At 37.4% G+C, this 22,644-nt stretch overlaps 1 protein-coding gene and 1 long non-coding RNA gene across 3 annotated transcripts; both read left to right on the top strand.

The window, feature by feature from the left end:
- The first annotated feature begins 12,332 nt into the window (after nucleotides 1-12,332).
- LOC126410267 (uncharacterized) lies at nucleotides 12,333-14,504 on the top strand. 2 transcript variants are annotated; one of them, XR_007573950.1, is made up of 3 exons: nucleotides 12,333-12,515; nucleotides 13,309-13,425; nucleotides 13,911-14,504. It is a non-coding gene; the product is annotated as an uncharacterized LOC126410267 (long non-coding RNA). The 2 variants fall into 2 exon arrangements; XR_007573949.1 differs by having other exon boundaries at nucleotides 13,906-13,988.
- A 5,594-nt stretch (nucleotides 14,505-20,098) lies between these two features.
- On the top strand, nucleotides 20,099-22,644 carry LOC116257277 (uncharacterized). The gene is made up of 2 exons (XM_031633893.2): nucleotides 20,099-20,284; nucleotides 22,188-22,644. The coding sequence occupies exons 1-2, from the start codon at nucleotides 20,188-20,190 to the stop codon at nucleotides 22,403-22,405; spliced, it is 315 nt and encodes a 104-aa protein (XP_031489753.1). The 5' UTR covers nucleotides 20,099-20,187; the 3' UTR covers nucleotides 22,406-22,644.

The raw sequence follows: 22,644 nt of genomic DNA on the forward strand, positions 1-22,644 counted from the left end.
GATGCATATGGATCTTGAGGAAGATGACATTGTTCATCACCATGAATTTGAGACGTCACAACGAGGCTGCCAATTTCATGCAACAATTATTTCGAGTCAATCTGGGATGTAAAAAATATCGTAATGTAGATTTAAGAGTACAAGCTGTCATCTGCATCTCACTTAAAGCTCTTTTTCTCTTCCCGATCCCTCTGTCTCGCTCTCTCTGTAATCTCTATAAATATAAATAAGCAAAACTCGTTACAATGTACATCCAACCTCGCAGATCTGCTGTTGTTGCAGCAAGTTAGGGCCATGGCAACGAAGCAATCTCGCTTGCTCCTCTTTCTCATTGCCTTTCTCTTAGTTTTTGCCATGAGCGGAGCAAAAAAAATTTCATGAGAGGGGCCAAATTAAAGATTTTAAATTTTAACATGAACGGAAATATAATTTTTTAAAAATTTTATACAGAACAAGTAAAATTTTTTAAAATTTAGATGTAATTTCTTTAAAGGTAGGGCAAGGGTTCATACAAGCCTCCCATTGGCTTGGCTCCTGGTTTTGTCTTGTGTTGGCCATAGACAAGCAGCAGAAGCAGAGTGTGTCTCTTCATTTCCTTGAGACCTTACAGTTCGATCCCCATACGCACATATCACTTGTAACACACACCAAACAACCTCTTAGCTAAAAGAACGCACGAACGATAGGTAGAAAGTGTAGTGCACGCAACATATATTCACCATAACACATATATTCACCATAACAGAAGAACAAGAAAGAAAGTTACCCGTGTCGGCTGCACCGTGCCCAGGAAAGAAGAGAAGGACATTTTGATAATTTATTGAAAAAAAAAATGTCTTTCATAGTCCTTTTACTTTTTTCATTTTCAATTTTGTCTTTTGCAAAAAAGTTTTCATTTTCTGAACTAAGTGCACAAAAAATGATGCATCAATATGCTTCATGTTTTTTTAACGATTTAAAAAGGTATTTTTTAAACTTTTAACTTTTTTAATATTTTTTAAAATCTTTATAGGGGCTCCCCTTATACTGGACAGAGAGCATACGACAAGCTTCGACTCCAATGGGCTCAACAACGTTAAACATGACACACCTTTGTGCAAGTATGCACTAAAGGGGATTAGGAGTATTTTTAAAAATTTTTATAAAGTAATGAACATTTTAAACTTTTTTATTTTTTTCACATAATTCTTATCCTTCTAAAAAGGTCTTTTATTTTAACAAAGATGTTCTTATCCTTCTAAAAAGGTCTTTTATTTTAACAAAGATGTTTTAGTCATTCACAACTTTTCTTGCACAAGGTGAGTGCACATAACCACCACATTTGAGTTCAAATCTTTGAAACAAAAGGTAGTCAGTTGATGAGGTCCAAGTTTCACAAGCATTTACTATGATCTTGTATTCACGCTAAAGGACGATCAAACTACGGTCAGACAACAAGATCCAAAAAGAAAGATGGCAAATGTTTAGCATTCATTGGTTTCTTTTGAATTAACGGGCAGTAGCGAGAAAGAGCCTGTTACCTTCTCCGAGACACAATTTTTCATCTGCACGAGAAATTTGCACAAACACCGGAGCATTAGGCATGATTATTAGTTCGTTACCCTTCTTGCCGACCATAATCAACAGAATTCTAATTCACAAAAGGAATAAATGCTTGCGTTTATGTTTCTTGTGAAGGGATCCCGTGACAATCTTTATTTCCTCTTTATCTTCGGAGTGCAATTTTAACGGCACCATCATCAATTACTTCCTGTTCTTTTTACTGTCTTTCTGGTCTTCTCTTCCGTTTTCTGTGGCTATATATCGAGAACATCTTACTGCTTCAGTCAGTCCTCCCAGTTTTTCTTTGCGTTGCTCAGACGAGAATAGCATCAATGGTGCACGTGGTGAAGTCGACGGACTGTTCGATTTAAATCTTTCTACTGCTGTGGCTTTAGATGCTGCACTACTGAAGAATATAAAGAGTACATCGAGGCCCAAGGTGTTCCTCACAACTGAAGGAGCTGCGCATCCTTACTGTACTGTTATTAGTATGTCGTGCAACATGTCCTGCTCTTGTCTGTTGCTTTCAGTAACAAAAGAAAGGGTATGCCCCAAGAGGTATTGCATAGCTGGTTGGATTGACAGACCAATGAAAGTCTCGTTGTTGATTTGATTCCCGTGGACCTCATTCCTTTGACTGTAAACGGAGGATGCACGACCTTCAGTTGATGGGTGTCTTGCTCCTCACTAAGGTCCTAAGGCAACCCTTAACCTCGATAGTATGGGGAAAGCGGGAGGGACTTCAACATCTAATTAAATATATAAACACTATAGGAATTCGTCCATCCATCTTGATTTCTATGTTGGTCTTTATTACTTCCTTGTGCTTATCATTCACATAAATAACACAAAAATAGCATGCAGCAGAGGATGCCGGTCTCCAAGCCTGAATGCAGGGGAACCGAGAGTAGGAAGAAAAAGTTTCAACTTTAAGTGATGCATGCAGTAGTTGATTGGGATTGTTAATCTTTTGCCTGTGTTGTCTGTACAAGTTACTTAGCTAAATATAATAGATCACGGAAATTTCCAGTTTCGACTGGAGCTTGCATAAATTTAAAATTATAATATTTGTTTAGGAGAATGATTGGGTTAAATTGGCCTGAAGGCTGAAACAAATATAGAAACTAATTGTTGAACCATTTTACAAACAGGTTGGTTGATTGTTTGGACACTTACAGGCTTAAAAATTTAGCTGCCAACCTTTTCCTAATATTATTTGTTCTGCATTTAACCAATTTCTGTTCATGATGTCCTTTAAGCCTGATTTTTTCTCCTCTCCTAAATGTGGTCTTTAATTCCATTTTCATTAACCAACTGAGCTACTCATCCACCAGTTTTTGTGAGCCTCATGATGCCACTTCCAGTTTATTGAAATAGATCAAAGTTCAAGAACACTGTTGATCAAGAGTCTGTACCAGGTCATGCAATCAATGTGCAGCTCTTGAGAGCCCTGTCACTTCTCAGGTATCTGCCCCTTTTATTTCTTCCGTTTCTGCTTCTTTTGTGTGTTTGGTTTATACCATTGAATCCTTGTAGTTTTGATTAATGCCATCCATAATTTCCACTGATATCTGTATCCTTTCTTTTGCAACATATCAACCAGAAACTAGGAAGATATTTCATGATTCTCTCTCTCTCTGTCTCTCTCTCTCTCTCTCTCCCCTAACGCAGGTAGCCCTAGAAGTGGCGGGAAATGGAGACGCCTATATGCACTCTCATAGGGATTACTGGTGCCATGAGAGATCATATCTATTGCAGCAATAACCTGCCTCCCCTGTTGCAAACCAGTAGTTGCTGAGGGATGCTTCTGAAGTTTTACTTTCACACATCAATGCAACAGCTTCTAAACATCCATGAAACCGTAAGTGAAGAAATGAATTCATGTCCCATGGAATTGAGACCAAGGTCTGTTCCAAATTTGACATAAGATCTGCAATTTTTTTATATCAGGAGTATGATATTAGTATGGTTCATGTTATAAAACTCCTGTTGGATGGGCGCAACAAGCAGACGGCAGATAGTCTAGCTATGGGTGTGGACACGAATAGAAAGCATTTTTAGAAAATACCCATCTATCAATTCTAATAAACCCAGAAAAAGAAATTATCATTTTTTTTTATTGGTTGCTATGTTAAAGGAGTAAACCAAGTCGAACTCCAGCTCGATGCTATATCATTGAGTTAGCCTGTCCTATGGATCTCGACTCAAGTTCGAGCTAAGCTCGAGCTCGATCTGGCCCAGCGTTAGGAAAGAGGGGAGCTTTTAGCTCAATCTCTGCCTTTTTGCATGATATGACCGGAGCTTCTTCCTCTATTGGAGCATCCTTGCCGCCATGACCATGCACTTGCCACAAGTCATCTGCAACGTGAGGCAGCTAAAATTGATCGGTGTATGAACTAGGACTGCAATTAATTGCTCTCATGAAACAAAAAAGTCTGGCAATTTTTTTTGCGTTCATCGGTTTCCTTTGAATTGTCATCATTTCTGTTACCCTTGACATATAATCTAAAGAGATAAAATAGACTTCTTCTGTTTGTACTCTTCATGTAATCTTTCTTTGCATTCATGGCCATTAAGAACATCCTTCTCCGCTTTTCCTTGAGTTGCTTCTCATCATTCATATGCCTGATGTGTGAATAAAAGTATGTTGGCAGGAAGCAGACTGTCGAGCAACATGTCGTGCTTGTCTTGTGCATCCATCTTGATTGCTACCTGTCATGGTTACTTCTCATCCATCAATTTTGTATAGCTTTCACAGGGAGTGGGAGAGAGAGCGAAAGAATAGATATCATCCTAATTTCTTGATGTTATTTCTGCTCAATATGTTGCAAAAGAAAGGAGATAGATATCGATGAAATTTCAAAAAAAGATGCAATCAGTCAGGTGAACAAATGTCTTAGATATATGGTATGGAAGCTTTCTTAAGCATAGTTTCTAGTAAATGGAAAGGACATTTTAAGTGCTACATGCGTGAAGGTATAAGCGGATTAGTGAATGCTCTGGAAAATATTACATTTGGTTGCAGGGAGTACGGTGCTACCTTTTTTTGAGCAACATGAGCAAGGGCACGTCCCAAGGTGTTTGTTCGAATTTGGGTTCTTTCAGCTGCAACAAATTCGGCCGAATTCAATTCTAATTTGATATTCTCTGAGTCCGCACGCCGAACCATGTACATTCTTTGCTACCTGAACTAAAAAATAGAATGAAAAGAAAATGTAAATCTAACCAAAAGAGAGAGAGAGGGTCCCTGAATACTAACTTTGCTTTTTTGTTTAGCATGAAGAGACATTACATTTGTGCGGTCCCACTTAAAATTGGATAAACCAGATCCTCCCTCCCTTCTATCTAGGCGGTGAACACAAGCCGAGCCGAGCTCGAGTTCAGTCAGCTCAAGCTCGATAATAGCTCAACGGAAGCAACTCGGGCTTGACTCGGCAATTATGTGTTGAACTCGAGCTCAACTCGATTAAGGCTCGACAAACTCGTTTGAATAAAATTGATATCCATGTTACGTAATGAACTCGAGCTCAACTCCATTAAGGCTCCACAAACTCATTTGAGTAGAAGTGATATTCATCCTTATGTGTTGAGCTCGAGCTCAACTCGATTAAGGCTCAACAAACTCATTTGAGTAGAAGTAATATTCATCCTTATGTGTTGAGCTAGATTTCGAACTCGATTAAGGGTCAACAAACTTGTAAACTCATTTGAATATATCAACTTGATTAAAGCTCGACAAACTTCAATAAGACTCGATCTCGGCTCAGCAGTTACGTGTTGAGCTTGAACTCAACTCGATTATTTGAATGAGTCGACTCATGAACTTGCGTTCAACTCGTTAAGAAAATGACTCGGCTCAAACTCACTCTTGAGCCGAGCTTTTTAACTAGTCTAGCTCGTTCACCCGAGAGGTCCTCCGCTGCACATGTAAGAAGGAGAGGAAGGGAGAGAGAGTGGGGAGGGAGAAAGATTTGAGAAAGAGAAAGGAAGGGAGCTGGCTATCTTGATGATGGGATGGTAATTTACTTATTTTATATCATTAAAAACCATCTCAAAGATATATTTGTAAAACCCAGTTGCTTGATTACGGTTTTTAGTGACAAAAGACAAACTTTTGCGACGGTTTTTAGCAATACAAATTAAAAAAACATAAGTATTGAGTTATAAAGGGGGCCCGTTGATCTCAGTATATATATATATATATATATTGTGGATCTGCCATATTAGTGGAAACATTGATATTAGGGCCATGTTTTCTGTCTGAATACGTGATGATAGTTCCCAATGATGCCCTTTATACCGACATTTTTTGTTAACCCCTTCCGCCAATACCACCTTCTACCCGCTGTGTTAATACAAGTCGCAAGTTGATCCATGCAAGATGTCGGCTGCTCACTCTTTTCTCCAACAGGAACACGGCTTTTGATAGCATTAGATATGACATATGAGATCAAAATTGATCATTTAAGATAATTGGGAATCTCAAGATTAGACATCTTCTCATTTGCTTTTTTTTTTTAGTAAGTTTTCAAATCCTCTTTTTCCTCCTATAATAGTGAAATCCGGTATTTGTTTAGATTATGAGTCCCAAATAAAAGAGACCACTTATTAGTTTTCATAGTAGCAGCGGAACTACATACAAGCTGGCGTGTCGATAAGAAAGCAATTCACAGACCCATACATTTCCTTTTACTATTAAAAACTTATTTAAACTTAATTTAGTATAATTAATTAAGAATTGATGTTTTTGCAACAAGCCGATGCATATTGATTTATGTAAGCTGACACCATATAGTGAAAACATTAGTCTATGGCAGTAGCGGGGGCACGTGTGGGCACTTGCCCTCACAGACCCACACAAATTGTTTATTTATATATTAATGTCATGTTGCTTTCTCGTTTACATATTGGGGCAGTGCCACTTCATGTCTAAACTTTAAAGTGTTAATTTTGGCTCTTATGGACCCAGTAAAGACCATATGAGCCGCTTGTCAAATTATTAAAGTTGTCTTTTTCTGGTTAAACAATGAGGCCACATGGGGGTCATGTCAACTTAATTACAGCAATTCAGTGGTCAATATTCATATGCGTGGCACAAACTGCACGGACTTTGGTTATATAATTATAGTTATACTTCGATTCCCTTGAGTCTACAACTTTGGGTCCCAAAAGGACCACATTAGGGGTTACATTTAAGTCGAGAGACTTTGTCGCTTACTTTAAAACTCAAGAACTAGTACTTCACCTTTCTGATTCATCTTGTGCAGGGGTGTACCAGTGCTACTCGAATCAATGACCAGCCACTTGCTCCAGCTGGTACGACCCCTCAAAAAAAAAAAAAAGTCACTTGGTAAAAGGGCCGGACGCAGTTCTGTAAAAACCCCGGGAGGGCGGGCACAGAAGGAGGGCCGAAGGCCTCTTATAGGGGCGGTGGCAATGAACCGCTCACCCCTAAAAAAAATAAAAAAAGAATGTGGAAGGTTCAAACTTGAGTCAGGTACGGCTTTTATTGAATTTAAATAATCATATAATATGCATTCGGATTCGAACTAGAATTCGGGACTTAATTTTTAAAACTGAATTCAAATCCGACTATCATAGAATAAACAGTACTTTTAGTAAGTAATTATCATCACAATTTGAATGTGATATATATTGATTGTAACATAGATTTGAAACGTGATTTGCTTCGGTTAATCTTGATTGTTGACAATTAAATTGTCTGAAAGTTGGTATATATTTCCTGTGCATCTAACTTTGCCTCAGCCATGTCCTTCAGCTCTTCCAGAGAAGAAGACTAAAACATAGGAAAACTGCGCCTTCTCTTGTTGTAAACCTGTTCTTTCGAAGGGGACACGATAAAAACATTAAGAACAATGAAAACGAAAAAAAATCAGTCACTTTTCCATTTTTTGAAAAACCACAAAATGTTCTTTTCGTCAGTTTTTTTCTCATTATTTTTACGTTTAAAACTTAAGTTACATTATTATCGTCATCTCAATCATTACAAAACCATCATTTTAACAAGTTATTTTTATATTTTCATGTTAGTTTCCATTTGTTTTACATTTTCATAATTTTGAGGATATTTGATTTTCTGAACAATTACTAATTTTTTTTCCAAGATTTTCCCAATTTTTTCATCGTTAACAAAAAATACCCAAAAAAAAAATCACCATTTAAAGCCTGTTGACAATCTTTGCAACTAAGATGTCAAGCATTAAATGAAGAAATCTCCATTAAGCTCATGGAGGTGATCCCCTGTCCGCTCATTTAACACAAGATGAACGAGATCGTCATCCTTATCGATAGATTGAGCCAGAGGGGATGAATCCATAGATTGAGCCAGAGGGTGCAGTATAGTTTATTAGCCTAAGTGGTACTCTTTTAAACTGCAAATGGTAATACGTATGATACTTGTATTAAAAGGTACGGTAAGACCACACTGGTCCTGAAACAGTCCTGAACCCTAAGAGCCGAGGAAGGAGGGGCGCCTGCCTCTGAACCACTAACTATATCTTGGATACACCTTGCCAAATCAACTTGTAATTTTCATATATAGGAGAATATTATCTCGATCAAGCTTATAATTTATTGAAACGCCGAAAGAAATAATGAATCATGAGGGTCCAAACTGATTGAAGAAGAAGTTACTGTTGCCATAGTGGTTGTGATATGGTCCGATTCGACCCATTGGTCTACATCCAAAAAGCCTCATTCCTCCAGGACATGAAGCCCAATTCTAGGACGTATGAGTGGGTAGGTTCATTGGGGCCATAGGTTCATTGATCATTCCCAACGTAGGAAGAATGGAGCAGGCTGGTCTAATTAAGGAGAAGATCAAGAAGAGGATTTGGATTTTGGATTTAACATGAAGTTCCAGATTTATTGGTTCTTTGTTTTTCCTTTATTCCTTGTTTATTTGGATTTGGATTTCAAGAGATAATTTGGTTATTGAATCATGTTTAATGATCCACATTAGCATAGGCTTTGATTAATTTTGTCTATTTACATTCATGTTCTAGCTTGGGGTTTTCCACCAATTTTATGGGTTAATCGATGAAGTTTCTTAGTTTTATAACGTTTTTTCCTCGACTCATAGACGAAAACATCAAACCATAAGATTTTCAGGAGTCAAAACTGCAGTTATAAAGCTCTCCTATTTATTGTTCTATACTTATTGAGAGGATCTTTTAGGGATGTAAACAGATTAGATTTAAATTGGATATATTTGCAACCGTATCTGTTTTTGTGAATATTCACATTTTGACTTCAGATTCAAATACCAAAAGAAAAAAAAAAAAAAAGGCATGCCCAACTCCGAATCCAAATCCGAAATCTTATTTCACCGTCCAAATCCACTTTTTAAATTTACATCTGCATTTGAATCCGAATTTTAAACCAAAACCGGCAGACTTTGGAAATGTAAAAGGGCATTATATATAATATATTTATAAAGCTAAATTCAATCAGAGTCCAAATCTGATCACATATTTGTCCATATCGAATCTGATTGGATTTCATTTTTTACATCTGAATCTTGTCCGATTTTGTTAATCGGATATTAAAATTTCTTCCATATGAATTTTCTTTTAAACTTTCAGGTAGGATATCAAGCCGGAATCCAATACATTAACATCCCTAATCTCTACATCATATAATATAATTCCTCTCAACTTTATTGGAAACCAACCTAGCTTGTTCCACCAAATTAATCATATGGGTAGAGGTACAAGAGATAGCAACCGCCCAACCTCTCTCACTAGCTTGCACACTCAGCCTGTCTTCAAAATCAGCCATAACTTTAAATTCTCAACCAATTTTCTTGTCCCTTACATCCACAATAGGACCCGACTTCTTGTGGCCCTCATCTTGCTACAATTAAGATGGTTGCTCTACTCACCTCCATTATTAATCTCATCTTTAGTGGGAAAAATGTCACCATTTCATTCTTACAAAGACAACACCATGAGAAAACTCGAGGGACAAGTAATAAAGTTGAGACTTGATGTAGTAATCAACTTCACACCCTTCACATTCTCATTTTGCAATATAATTAATCAGCTAACCACTTATGATGGCCAGATATAACTCTATTCATCCTTGACACAATGAAAAAAAAAAGGCCAAAAACTTAATTTTAATGAATTTTTCGAAAACGCTCGGCTGTTTCATTTTATTTTTTTATAACAACGATAATCATTGTTTATATATGTATCAAGCCTAGCAAGGACAACACCATGATAAAAAATAAATAAAGGTTTGAAACTTGATCTAGGTTTTCAACTTGATATGTACCCATTCGATAAGCGGGAGGAAATCCCACCATCGGAGTGAAAGCCGAAGCCTCCCCTCATCCCCCCAGGGTTTAGAGACACCCTTTACACATTTTCCTCATACAATATCATTAACCTGCTATCAAACTGTATATGGTGACAAAATAAATCTGACATTATTGTTCTGCCTGATTATCAGAATCCATTTCATAGGTAATCACAACGTTTTATGTTTCTTCAGGAAAGGATTTCCCGAAAATGATTCAGTAATATTTCCTTCATTCTAGGCACTCCAATTTTGTGGAGAGAAAAGTGCACAAAATGTGGCTTTAATTGTTTACATCCTTTCAATTTCTTCCTCTTTAGAAAATTTGCATGTTGCTATTAAATTTCTTTTAAGAGGTTTCACGTATGTATCAAACAGTTGATAGGCCAACCTATAATACATGCACCTTCCCCAGCAACTATATCTCAATCATTTTCAACAACCAATTACTCAAGGGACCCCATTTGGTCTAGGTGAAGTGTTGTCGCCCTCCAAACTCAAAGCAGATTCGTTCACTTCTTGATCTTTTTAGATGAAGAAGTGAAAGCATCTGTTTGGAGTTTGGAAGAAGAAGTGAAAGAATATGCTTTGAGTTTGGAGGGTGACAGCATTTCACCTAGACCAAATGGGGTTCCTTGAGTTGGTTGTCCAAAGTTATTGAGATATCGTTGTTGGGGAAGGTGCACCATAAGTTGGCCCTATCAACTCTTTTATATAGAGAGAGTTCTATATTGCTGCGTGTGATGAATGTTACGGGGTGCAGCATAAAAAACTAAAAATCTATGCAAAATAACTGTCACTTGAACATTGGATCACGGTGTCTTTAGCAATCATTCAAGGTGCTTTCTTGACGGATATTATATTATACTATATTATATTATATTATATTATATATATATATATATATATATAAACTCTGGTCAAATTGAGTCACTCAGCCATCCAACTAAGACTGTCCATCTAAAACAAATGGATGATTGAGAGAAATAAAGAGAAAAAGGTGTAAAGTAATATTACATGGCGAAAATGCTCATCACATTTTTCTGCTTATTTTTCCTTAATCGTTCATTATGTTAGATCAGACGGTGTGGATTAAATAGTTGAGTGACTCTAAAAAACTAGAGTCACCATTTAATTTACACACACACACATATATATATATATATATATATATGTATATATATATAATGGTAAATACCATACTAAGAAGGTAAGAGATTAAAATCTGGCCTCTTAATTTGATTTTAAAAATATTATAATCAAAATGTGAAAATCCTGCCATGCTCGTAAACAATAATTTTAAGTTATTTTTGTTAAAGGATTTGATTTTTCTACTATCACAATTTGGATGTGATAAGAGCTGTTCATTTTTTATTATTAAAAAATATGATTAAAATAAAAAATAACTAACTTAATACATGTTCCTCACTTTAATAATGATATATATATATATATATATACATTTATATACAAAACAAAGGTTCAATGCGATTGTCCATTGAGACTCAAGAGGAAGGAAGAGGCAAAGAAGGACATCAGTGCCCTCGTTCTAATAGGATGTTGCACTCGAATGATCACCAACATCAAAATCAACATTTATCTTGCCATTAAAACTTTTTAGTAATTTAATAGTTTGATTATTTACAAGTTTAATTTGAATCAAATAAACACGAGTTGACCCACATATTTGGAAAATAAAATAAAAAATGGTCATACATCTAAAACAGTAATCCAAAATTTGGTTAGATCCATTGAACACTTTAAAAAATGTTCCATGAATTATTGCCCTGTTTTTTAAGGCATATTCATGTGACATAAGATTTGAAGTATTAAGGTCTCTTGACCATAACTTCAAGGTTTTTGGAAGGCTCTTACATCCTTTGATAACCACTTAAGATATGAAGATACAAATTCTCCTTGAAGTAAAACTTAATGTCTCTAATTAGTATGCCACATAAAGGAACCTTGCAACAAGACCTAGACTAGTAAGATGGCAGCTAAGGACTCAACTCCCTTTGCCATTTTATGCAGTAACAACCAACTGCATTAATTAAAAAGGCAGACAACACTGGACCCTCTCTTCAAGCTCATCAGTTTAAGAAATGGAATGGAAAATGGATCAGCACATGCCAATGTGCCTGGATTTTCTTTTGAAAGGCCAGACGAGTAATCTCCCATTATTGTTTTCTATTTCAAATAGAAAACTGTTAATATTCTTGTACATACCTTGTCTCCACAGAATAGAACTAGAATCTGGTGCGGCCAAGGGCGTAGGAGGGTCTTCCTAAATTCCCTGCCTTCCTGGTTCTTTGCTTGTTAATCTCTAAATTGATGTTAAAATATTGCTGCTGTTTTCTTTTATATCTTATCAAAGTGCAGCGGAAGAAAGTTATCCTCCATTTTCCAAAAGACACCACTTTCTGATTACCTCTCCTCGCCATGAGGGCAGATGTTGTGAACCACAAAAAGAAAGCATCAGTGACCGATGATGACCTTTACAGGAAGTATATATGTCTCATGATTCGTCCATAAGACATGGCTTGTCTAAATTACTGAAATCATGGAGATATCATCCTGGCGAAAAGCAGCCTACCGCCTGGCTGAAGGCCTAAGCCCCAGTTAACTTCTAGTCTTGTTTTTGGTGTTTCAAGGTACCTCTCCAACCATCCTTCAATCATTGACCCTCCTTTTTCAACACATAGAGTTGATGCTCTGAGGATTCAAAATGGAGTTGATGCTCTGAGGATTCAAAATGGAGACGGATAGCCTATCAGTCTCTTTTTTGTCGGTCATGTCAATCCCCTCAGGACTCGTGAAGATATCTTCATAATCATCATAGTCTGATGAATTAAACCATGTATGTCGGCATTCAAGCAAAATCAGTATTGATCTATTGATAGGCAAACCAAAACCATTGGAATTTCAGGTTGCCATGCCTTATTATACCACATACAATAAGTTAGAGCTTAACCACCTTGACAATATATGATCTGATTAGGTGGCTTGTTTAGATGATCAGCTTTTTCCATACATGAACCATCATGTACCTCCTTGGCATTTACTCTACTTGAAAAGGCAATTCAATTTTCAAGAAACTGAAAGAAGACCCCTGTTGTGTAACAAGCATTTCACCTTACATCTACAAATCTGACTAGCGACATCCTCCTCAAACTTACCACTGGCATGTCAAAACCAATGAAGGATACTGTGTCCTAAGCGGTTGGCATAATACAGAATTACAGTGATGGTTTATAAGCCCATGTGCCATGCTATTAGTTGTTCTGATTCTTAGTGTTTTTACTGGCTTTAGTTTTCCGGCTGAATTAGTTTTCGGGTCGAGTTATTACATGGGGTCAAGGAGGTACAGTTGCAGGGATTACTGCTGCCCTCAAGAGGGTCCAGGTCTGAGATTCATTCTGACCTTTTATATTTCTTCATTCTCAGAAAGTTTCAACTGTACACGCATATGCCTCATGCTCAGAAGAACTCAGAATGTATATTACTACATGGGGTCAAGGAGGTACAGTTGCAGGGATTGCTGCTGCCCTCAAGAGGGTCCAGGTCTGAGATTCACTCTGACCTTTTATATTTCTTCATTCTCAGAAAGTTTCAACTGTACACACATATGCCTCATGCTCAGAAGAACTCAGAATGTATTATTTTTTTATGAATTTGTCTAGATATAAGGATAAGATTTCGCTAAAATGGAGAGAATCAATAACTATTTCCAATACTTCACGAGCTTGATAGATGGATATGACTTTATCTCTGCTATTAAAATTATTTTGGTATGGATTGTCGATAAATTTCCTACTCTTAAAAGGTTATGTCAAAGACTATTTGCTTTGGATCTTTGTATAGTTTATTGGTCGACGAACCTGGTTATGTGCAAAAAAGAAACTTTTTAAAGAGTTAAAAAAGGATTGTGAAAAAAAAAAGTATAAAATGTCCGCTTCAAAAATACCAGATCTTCCTTTTGGTGCATACTTGTTCGCAACTCAATCTGATTGATCGATACCTGAATCCTCTGCTTGTTGTCAGTGCAGAGCAGTTGTAAATAGTTGAGGTCAACATCTTTCTAGTTCTCAACTTCAAAATTCATGTAGCAGTGGCGGAAACGAGACAAGAATAGACCATCCTAGTTCTGCAAGAAAGGCAATTTTTTCTTCAATTAGCAAGTTAATCTTAACTCCATATACTATTTAACGTCAGTCAATTACTGAGTTTTCTTTCAGGAATGAGAGTCAAAACTCAAGGTGACGAGATGAAGGATGTGTCGAAGGCAGGCAATTCTCTGGCTAGGTTCACAGATTGATGAAAATGGTTGTTCTTGGAGGTTAACATGGAGGAAATTTGACCATGCAATTAATAGGCTTAATTGCTGCAATATATAGTTGAGACAAAAGGAAATGTCGTATCATATTCATTGATGATGGGGACAAAACATTTTTTTTTAACAAGCTTTATGTGAATCCGTGGCTCACATTAAACCTAAACTAATTTCTGAAAAGTTTTTAACTGACTAGGCTTCAAATGCAGAATGCCCACCAATGAAGAGCTTCATCCAAGAGGGGAACTCAGGATCATGATGACGACATTTCACATACCATAGTTCCCTATGATAATGTATTTCACGGTTTAGAGCGAAATCTCTAACCAGGAAGGTAGCTTTTCAGAAGCTGAATTTATGAGCTCCAGGGGCGGATGTAAGTGTCAGCTACGTGTGGGCAATTGCCCACACGGATCCCCAAAAAAATCTTTTTATATTGACATCTCTGAGTAATTTTTCTCATTTATATATTGCTGCCCCTTAAAAATTTTAAATTTATATTGAGAGGGGAACAAAATTTTGCAGTCTCCGCCCCTGATAAGCCCAACATTGGAACCTCGAGGACAGGTTATGGGATTCAGAATGATACACATAGCATGGTTCGAATCAGTAATTTTGGTTTGATAGTGAAATCTTCAAGTCCAATATATTGATGGGGATCACCTACTTTTTAGGGCGACTTTTTGGAGAAAATCGAGACTTTTTTCACCACCTTTTTCATTCGTAGAGCCATATTTAAGGAGGTGTACAAGCATAGACATTCTTCACTCAAAGTGAAGAACATATATATCCATCAAATACGCTGATCATACACTGGTTTGGTAAAATATTCTTATCCCGTCCTGTTTCGTCTACCGTAAATTACGTGGCCTATCATTCTTAGTAACACATACGACCGGCCTGCTTTCGCAGTCAGCATTTAAGTTCATTTAAGACTCCATTCTCATCCACCGTCCGATAGAAGAAGACGACTACTAGGAAAAGTGAAATGCACCCTTTCTTCAAAGTTGCATATCGTTCAACCACTTGGCCGATGGACTGTCATTTCACGATTCATTTAAAGCGCCACCATCTTCATTCACGAAGGACTTCTTCAAGTGTCACCCCTCCCTCTCTCACGCTACATGGGAAGCTTTCTACTTTTCTATTCATTTTATCTCGATTGGACAAGTTGGACAAGTGGCAACTTCTTAATAGAACCCCAATGTAGATGTCAAAAATAATGCACTGATTGGAAACCAGCACTCAAGCTCCAGGTTGGTTAGTGTCTTGGGTAGGACCTTGGCCATGAGCAGATTTTAGAGTCCATGAAAGCCACCCACGGCCTGGATGTGGTTGCTTTTTCCAATGTTCATCATTTGTTTGGCACTCCCATTCACTTGCTGTTTTGATGGGGTTACTCTTTCTTATCTTAGCCATTTGATTCAGTATTATCATTATTGGGTGAGTAAAAGAGCAAAAACTGTCATTCAATCATTCATCTCCATTGGGTATAAAGCATGCCGCTTCCAACATGCTCCAACCTGTACATTGGTGGCCTCTCTTTTGCAGTACAAAGAATTGAAGTAATGAGAATTCAAAACATGAACTAAGTGCCTACTAGCCCTTATCCCGACCATTTGTGCCAACCTCATTAGGAACAATTCAATACTTTCATTCGCCTAATCTTTGAGGCCTACATGTCTGAATAAAATTTTTCTTGAAACCAATAAGTTTCCACAGGAACCAGGTTCCCCTGTTCCAACAGCCATCTTCCATTTTGTCCGCAAATCTATAGGTGGTGCAGAAAGATATTAGCACCAAAAAACTTTTGTGACAGTTTCATCAAATCCTCGTAGGTTAAGGAGCTTGGTCTTAATATAGAAATTGAGATCATGTCAGTATGTGTTTACATCACCCAAAAACTTGGGTCACACATTTTATATTTTGAGAGTTGTCATTTTACCAATGAGAGTACATGTAGCATGAGGAACTAGCTAGATAAAGCGCTATAGTGGCAGGTGAAACTGGTGATGACCAGTTCTCCGTTGGACACATAGGCTGCAGAAGCTCGCTTTGGCATGGGCATGACTGTGTTTGTAGATATACACTTCTACTCTAATTCAACTACATATACTTCTCTTGTACATGCATATGTAAGCTTGTTTCTGGGACTACATAAGTTTTTGTTTTTTATGCCCTTGTTAATGTCATCTGACTTTCTACTTCAGAAATCAGTGGGTGAAAGGAGGGAACAAGTAGGCCCTCTAAGGGCCACATTTACAGATTCGATGGACAGTTGCGCTAAGTTTTTTTGTCAAATTTATTGCTTCCTTCAAGGACAGCTTGCTTTCAGTGAAATTCTACGGTGGTTCACTAAAAAACTCAATGTCTTGATACTGCAATTCTCTTCATAGGAGTTGGAAGCCCGTTCACTAAGGATCTGCAGACAACAGAGAACTACAGACTGTCAGAAGATGGGCAGAAACATTTAAGGTTAGGTGCTTTTTACTGATTGTGCAAACGTCAACCAATTAGTTTCGTGAGTAGAGTGATAAATTCTCTGCAGATATTGTCAAAATAAATTCTCTGCAGCTATTGTCAAAAAACATCTGCTTGTATCTACTGCATTGATGATACGGCCGACAAGTATCTCCACCAGAATTTCGTCTTGGCCAGACAACATGAGGGGAAAAACAAAGCCTAAAACTTTCCAAAAAGTTTTGCTAAACAAATCGAGTACAAGTTGCAGCAACTTGAACAAGAGAATTGGCTCAACAAGTGCATTTCACAAGGGGAACCTGGTTGTTGCTATCCACGATAGGTGTCACAGCTATGCTTTGGTCCACACCATGGAAAAAAGCTAGTATTAAGAAGGAAAGGTTCTAATGAAACTATTTCAACTAATGGTGGGTGACCTCTGTCTCTGTCTCTCTCTCGTTGACCAATTGCCCAAGTAGCTGATCATGCTTAAATTTGATGTGCAGTGGCACTTAGTCCTTGACATAAACAACTTGATTGAACTCGATCTTTTTCAAGGGTTTTGTTCCCAATAATCAACAAGGAATCTATCTGTTTAAAATCGATTATTAAGTAGTACTTCATTGAATACCACGGCAAATTATCAGATTCTTTAGCAGAAAAACAAAGTGTACCCCTCTTCAGTCTGCTTCTGATAGGCAAGTTCGACCGCCTTTGGAGATGCATTAATTAAACGGCATTAAAAAGGCGGCCCCTACGTACATGCTGGTTCGTGCATCTTTCCTTTGCATAAAAATCTCGTGGAATTTCAGAAAACATTCTGAAATCATGAAAATGTTAACTTTGGACATCCCCCTGTGAGGTGGGACGTTCTTACTTCTTGTTCCTTTATCTTGTAATCAAGTCCTAACCTGAATAATTACATCTACTTCAAATTTACATTGTTATTGTATTATAAATTCTAAACTAACAACTTACGACTTTGTTGAATGACCAAATTTTGCATTTCTGTTTAGTCAGTAGTAAATGCTATAGCACCCATAAAAGCCTGAAAATCCACACTAATTTCAATGCAGATGAAGCAGTTGAGAGGAAAAACTAGATATTGTTTCGTTTTCAGTTCAAGTGCTGTTAAAGACTAGTGCGGGCTCAAAAAAGAACTCTAGGAAATGCAATAAAATATGTGAGAAGCCGTGTATGGCTATAAAGTTCATGATATAATTCAGGAAGTGAATGCATCCCCACCAAGAGCAAATTGCTTAGCTGCACTTATCAATTACTCAACTAACCTGATAGGGATGGTTTATTTTATTAGATTTCATGAATGTATATAAGAAAATTCTTTATCACGTAACCTAACCCAGCAACTCAAAGTGATCGCATAGTGGGGATTCGGCCATAATGCATGCTCATCACAATCTGCCGACTAGTTAGCAGCAGCTAGTACCGCAAGCAATTAATTCTAGGCAAGTATTGTAAAAAAAATAAAATTAACGTAGAAAATTCATGTGTTCAATCCCTGATACAACATGTTTCAGTTAACGTTCATCATGAACATTACAGAGAACACTACTCCTGTTCAAGGATAGGAAATATGAAACTATAAGCATCAATATTATGAGTCATCAAATTGGTTTGGTTAAACAAACTAGTAATCCTCATGGCTTAATAAACTTTTAAAACGAAAGAGTAATCTATTTTTGCTTTCTAAAGTTGAACAAATGGCAACTTGTAAGTCATCAGATATGCATAGTTAGAGCCGCTGATGGTCGTATTCATGGCTCTGAACTTTCATAGTGTATGTATTCCAAGATCCCTGTATATTATGTATTAAACTAGATATTATGGAAAATTAGAGATCAAAATGGGGCCATATGGTACCCAACTTCTACCAAGATAAGCATTTCAAAAAATTTGTCCCAATTAAGTGCTTCTTTTTCCTTTCACATTGCACTTGTGCACAGACCCGAAGGGCGAAGACCAGATATGAATGTGAACAAAGGCCAGACATGAATGTGAAGAAAGATATGCATTGACATATAAATTCTTTATTCTTGCACTCTTGGGTGAGAACCCCACAATTATTTCAGGATTTGACCTAATAATAAATGTCAATGAAAGCTAAACCGAACAGTACTCTTCAACCTATACTTCCATACAAAAAGTTTTTGTCCTGCCTACTTATGTGTAGATCGCATACCAATCTGTCTTAACTAACTTAGTTTCAGTTTAATCAATCAAAATCATTATCAATGTGCCAACTTACAGATGCAGGAGGAGGTACAGAAGAGGATTAACTGCTGCTTCCAAGAGGGTTCCAGGCTGGGTTTCCATCAAAACTTATCAAGTCTTATGCATGATGAATGCCACATGAGGTGTTGGCTAATATCTACATGGTCCCCTTCACAAATTGAATTTTGGACTATTCAACTGGGCCCGGATTCTTGATTAGCTACCAGTTTCTATATGAATTTGACAACTTCACAGGTTAAAAACCAAACATCTTCTGACTTAGCGGTGAATCTGCACTTGGTATTAGGAATCATGATCGTTGGTGTCTGATAAAGTATTATGAAGTTTTCTTACCTACCGACTTTCCTATCATGGACTCTTGATCTCTATCATGGACCAGCTTTCCTATCTTAACTTCCTAGCAGAGCAGCTGAAACGGAAGCAGTAATTTCATATGAATAGTCCGTTATATAATATTTGGAGAAAATTGGTGGCCATATGTGCACAATTACCTTTATTATTTTGTGTCTTAGTGAGTTGGAACCTACTGATCAGTCACACAATGGTATTAAGCGTGCTCCTTAAGAAGGTAAGACTGTGATGTCTCAAGCATTAATGAAGTGTATTAATGACAGCCTTATATCTAAAGAATTGATATAAAGGCTGATGATTCTGTGACTTTCAGTGGCATTCTTCTCCGTGGCGCAAGCCCTGTTTGTAAAACTTTTACTGATATTTTCCACCTTTTTAGTGATGTTTTTTCAGTGCTTGTGATGAGTACTTGTAGATATTGAATCCAAAGCCAGTTGCTTAGGCTGCTTTTGTGCCGAATTGTCAGGTGCATTTTAATGACCTTTCTGGAATGCATCTTGTTATTGGGTTGATTTTTGTCTGGTTATCAGTCCTTGTCTCAGTAACCAACATTGTTTAACCATGTGTGTTGGACTTCACATAAAAACATGGAATTCGGCACTCTGGGGACCAGGGAAAGGAGCACAATAATCAGGATGACTTACAAAGACTGAATAATTGCCAACTACCAATCCTATTCAGCACTTATTTGGCCTCAAATTGGATGATATATTGCATGTGGTAAAGTACACCAAAGTGGTAGCAGCCAGCTATGCCACATTTAACTCTTTCTCTCTGTAGATCTCTCTCTTTCTCTGTCCAGCTTAACTTCTCCCACATTGGCTCTATAAATAGCTAGCCAAGGTGGGTTCAAATTGCAACATTCATCTCATCTCCTCTCCAACTCCTAATCCTCCAAACCAGCCTTCTTTGCTAGTCATCAAACCAAAATGGCAAGGCTGACATGCTTCTTCCCCATTCTCCTTGTTGCTGTCCTCTTGGCCTTCTCCCAAGGAGCATCTGCACGAGTGTATGAAGAGAAGCAAAGTGCGTAATCTTTCTGATTTCTATTCCCCTTTTTTTTGTTTTTTCTTTATTCTTTGTGTTCCCCTGAAGCAGGTGCTATAGAAAATTATTGCAAATGGGTAAATTCAAATTGGCCAAATGATTTAGATGGAAATTCAAAAGTCAGCTGTTGATTGCAGTGGATTTCAGAATCACTATCATCGTAGTTAACGATTATTTTTATCACCGCTAAAGTGATTCCAGTTCACCACTTGTGTGTGTCACCTAACAATTTAGACCATACGTCTAGTCCATCAAAAGTGTCGTATCAACTTAAATGAAAGAACGATTATTGTAGACTTTGACAGATCTTACAAAAGTATGCATGCACGTGTCCCATCACACACACACACACACACACACACATATATATATATATATATATATATATATATATATATATATATATATAGAGAGAGAGAGAGAGAGAGAGAGAGAGACTGAAATCATTTGGTTATCTTGAGGTATATAGAGAAAGTGAAATCCCCGGGTTGAGTTATGTCCAATGACGATGCACTTGGCAGGCATGATTAAACATACTGCCTAATTTATGCTGTGAAGAATATCAAAACCCGGAAAATTCCACAAATCCTGTAACACTGCATGTTTGAAATTTTCATGCACGAAAATGTTAAGATCGACACCACATTTTTGTTGGGTAGGTATGGTCTGTAAGAATTCAAAATATGATGAGGAATAGGTTGATATCTTGACAACTGTTGACAATGTGCGGAAGATTAGCTAAAAGCTCCCAAGTCATGTGCTTTTCTTGATGTGGCCAGAATAATACCATGTATTAACATTATTATATTCAATATTGGAGAATGTATACTTGTTATATATGCGTTTCCCAAGGCGGTAACCTAATTAAACCGAAAACAAGATAACCTAGTTATTTTCTTTAATACTCTATTGTGCTATCATTTTCACATTATTCTTTAAGTTTCTAATTTCATTTTAATTGCAAATAATTTTCGATTCAGTTGTGAGAAGAAAAATATTTAGTTTCCTTTCAAAGAACCTGAACACGTTTACATGACGCAGAAGCTTCTCCTCCCAATTCTTTTTATTGCTGGTCTTTCTTTTTTTGTGGGTATTAACTCGCCTGTTGTTCCGTAACATAAGTTGCAAACGTTACTAGTCTTTCATCTCTTAAATAACTTATTTTCACCGAAATTATTATGTACTTTTACTATAGAAAATTAATTCTTTATTCATCTAAAACAGCCGACTGGCACATTTCACAAATTCAAATTAAGACTCTTTGGGTTGGGTTAGATCTGGTATGAGAATTTAATCCCTTTTAATTATACCGGGTCCAATCCCAGCCCTTACTCAATGTGTTTAGTTCATACTGTGATCCATCCCAACCATTTTCATTCTTCCTGACAAAATCAGAATTGTAATTAAATTCCACCTACAGAAGCTTCTGTAGGTTCTTGTACTTGGGCAATAGGACTAGGTGAAATGGGTGGCAACACGATTTCGATCTACCCAACTCATTTTCGTGTTTGCATGTGATTTGAGATCTTGATTTCTAAAATCTTAAGATATCACAGCTGCAATTTCAACAGGGAGCTCATGTTTTTTGTCTGAAAGATGGATAAATTGAAACAGAACTGTAAAAGACAATCCATGAACCTCTCTCACGCCCACACAATCCAGTGGAAAAAAATGACCTTCAATCTACGGCCTCGATAGAATTATGGATTTGAATTAGGCAGGAAACCTACCAATATGTGGTCGACATCATGGGTGCTTTTCATCAGCTTAATTTTCTATGTAATTGCTTTGTTTTTCTTCGACCGCATATTGGTCCCTGTCAATTTCTCCCAGTGGAATTTACAGTCTAAATCAACATCGTTGCCTTGTGCTCTATTTCCAGACAAGGAGCTGCCGGAAACCGGCGCACCGGTGGTGACCAACCCGCACGGCACCACCCATTTGGTACCGCATCCCGCCGGCGGCAAGGGGGAAGCACATGGCGACCTCATTAACTGCTTCACATGCCCACTCATCCTCAAGTTCTGCTGCGGCATCTTCTGCTGCTCGGAGGCACAGTACAACGAGTACGTCAAGCTCCAAGGCCTCCCCCACAATTGATGAAGCATGGAAGGCACGTCGTCTCTCTTCTGCTGCTGGTGTCTAGCTAAGTACAGTGAAAAATCAGTCACTGCCGTGTTATTGCTGATTGCTCAATAAAGGCATGCTGCTGTCTTGCAGCTACTGCTTAATATTTGTGTCTGTCTTCGTGTGCTGCTGCTTCTGTGCCTGTAAAGGCGAAGTGCTTGTGGTCTGCAACATTGGTGTCCTTGTGTAATGAAGGAAAATAATTCCATTTA

Source organism: Nymphaea colorata, chromosome 7 (assembly GCF_008831285.2).
Source record: "Nymphaea colorata isolate Beijing-Zhang1983 chromosome 7, ASM883128v2, whole genome shotgun sequence".
Taxonomy (NCBI): domain Eukaryota; kingdom Viridiplantae; phylum Streptophyta; class Magnoliopsida; order Nymphaeales; family Nymphaeaceae; genus Nymphaea; species Nymphaea colorata.

Bases quoted from the DNA above. Each gene is read 5' to 3' on its own strand.
- LOC116257277 (XM_031633893.2), top strand. From the start codon at position 20,188: ATGGCAAGGCTGACATGCTTCTTCCCCATTCTCCTTGTTGCTGTCCTC. The intron at 20,285-22,187 runs GTGCGTAATCTT...CTCTATTTCCAG, and splicing joins AGTGTATGAAGAGAAGCAAA to ACAAGGAGCTGCCGGAAACC.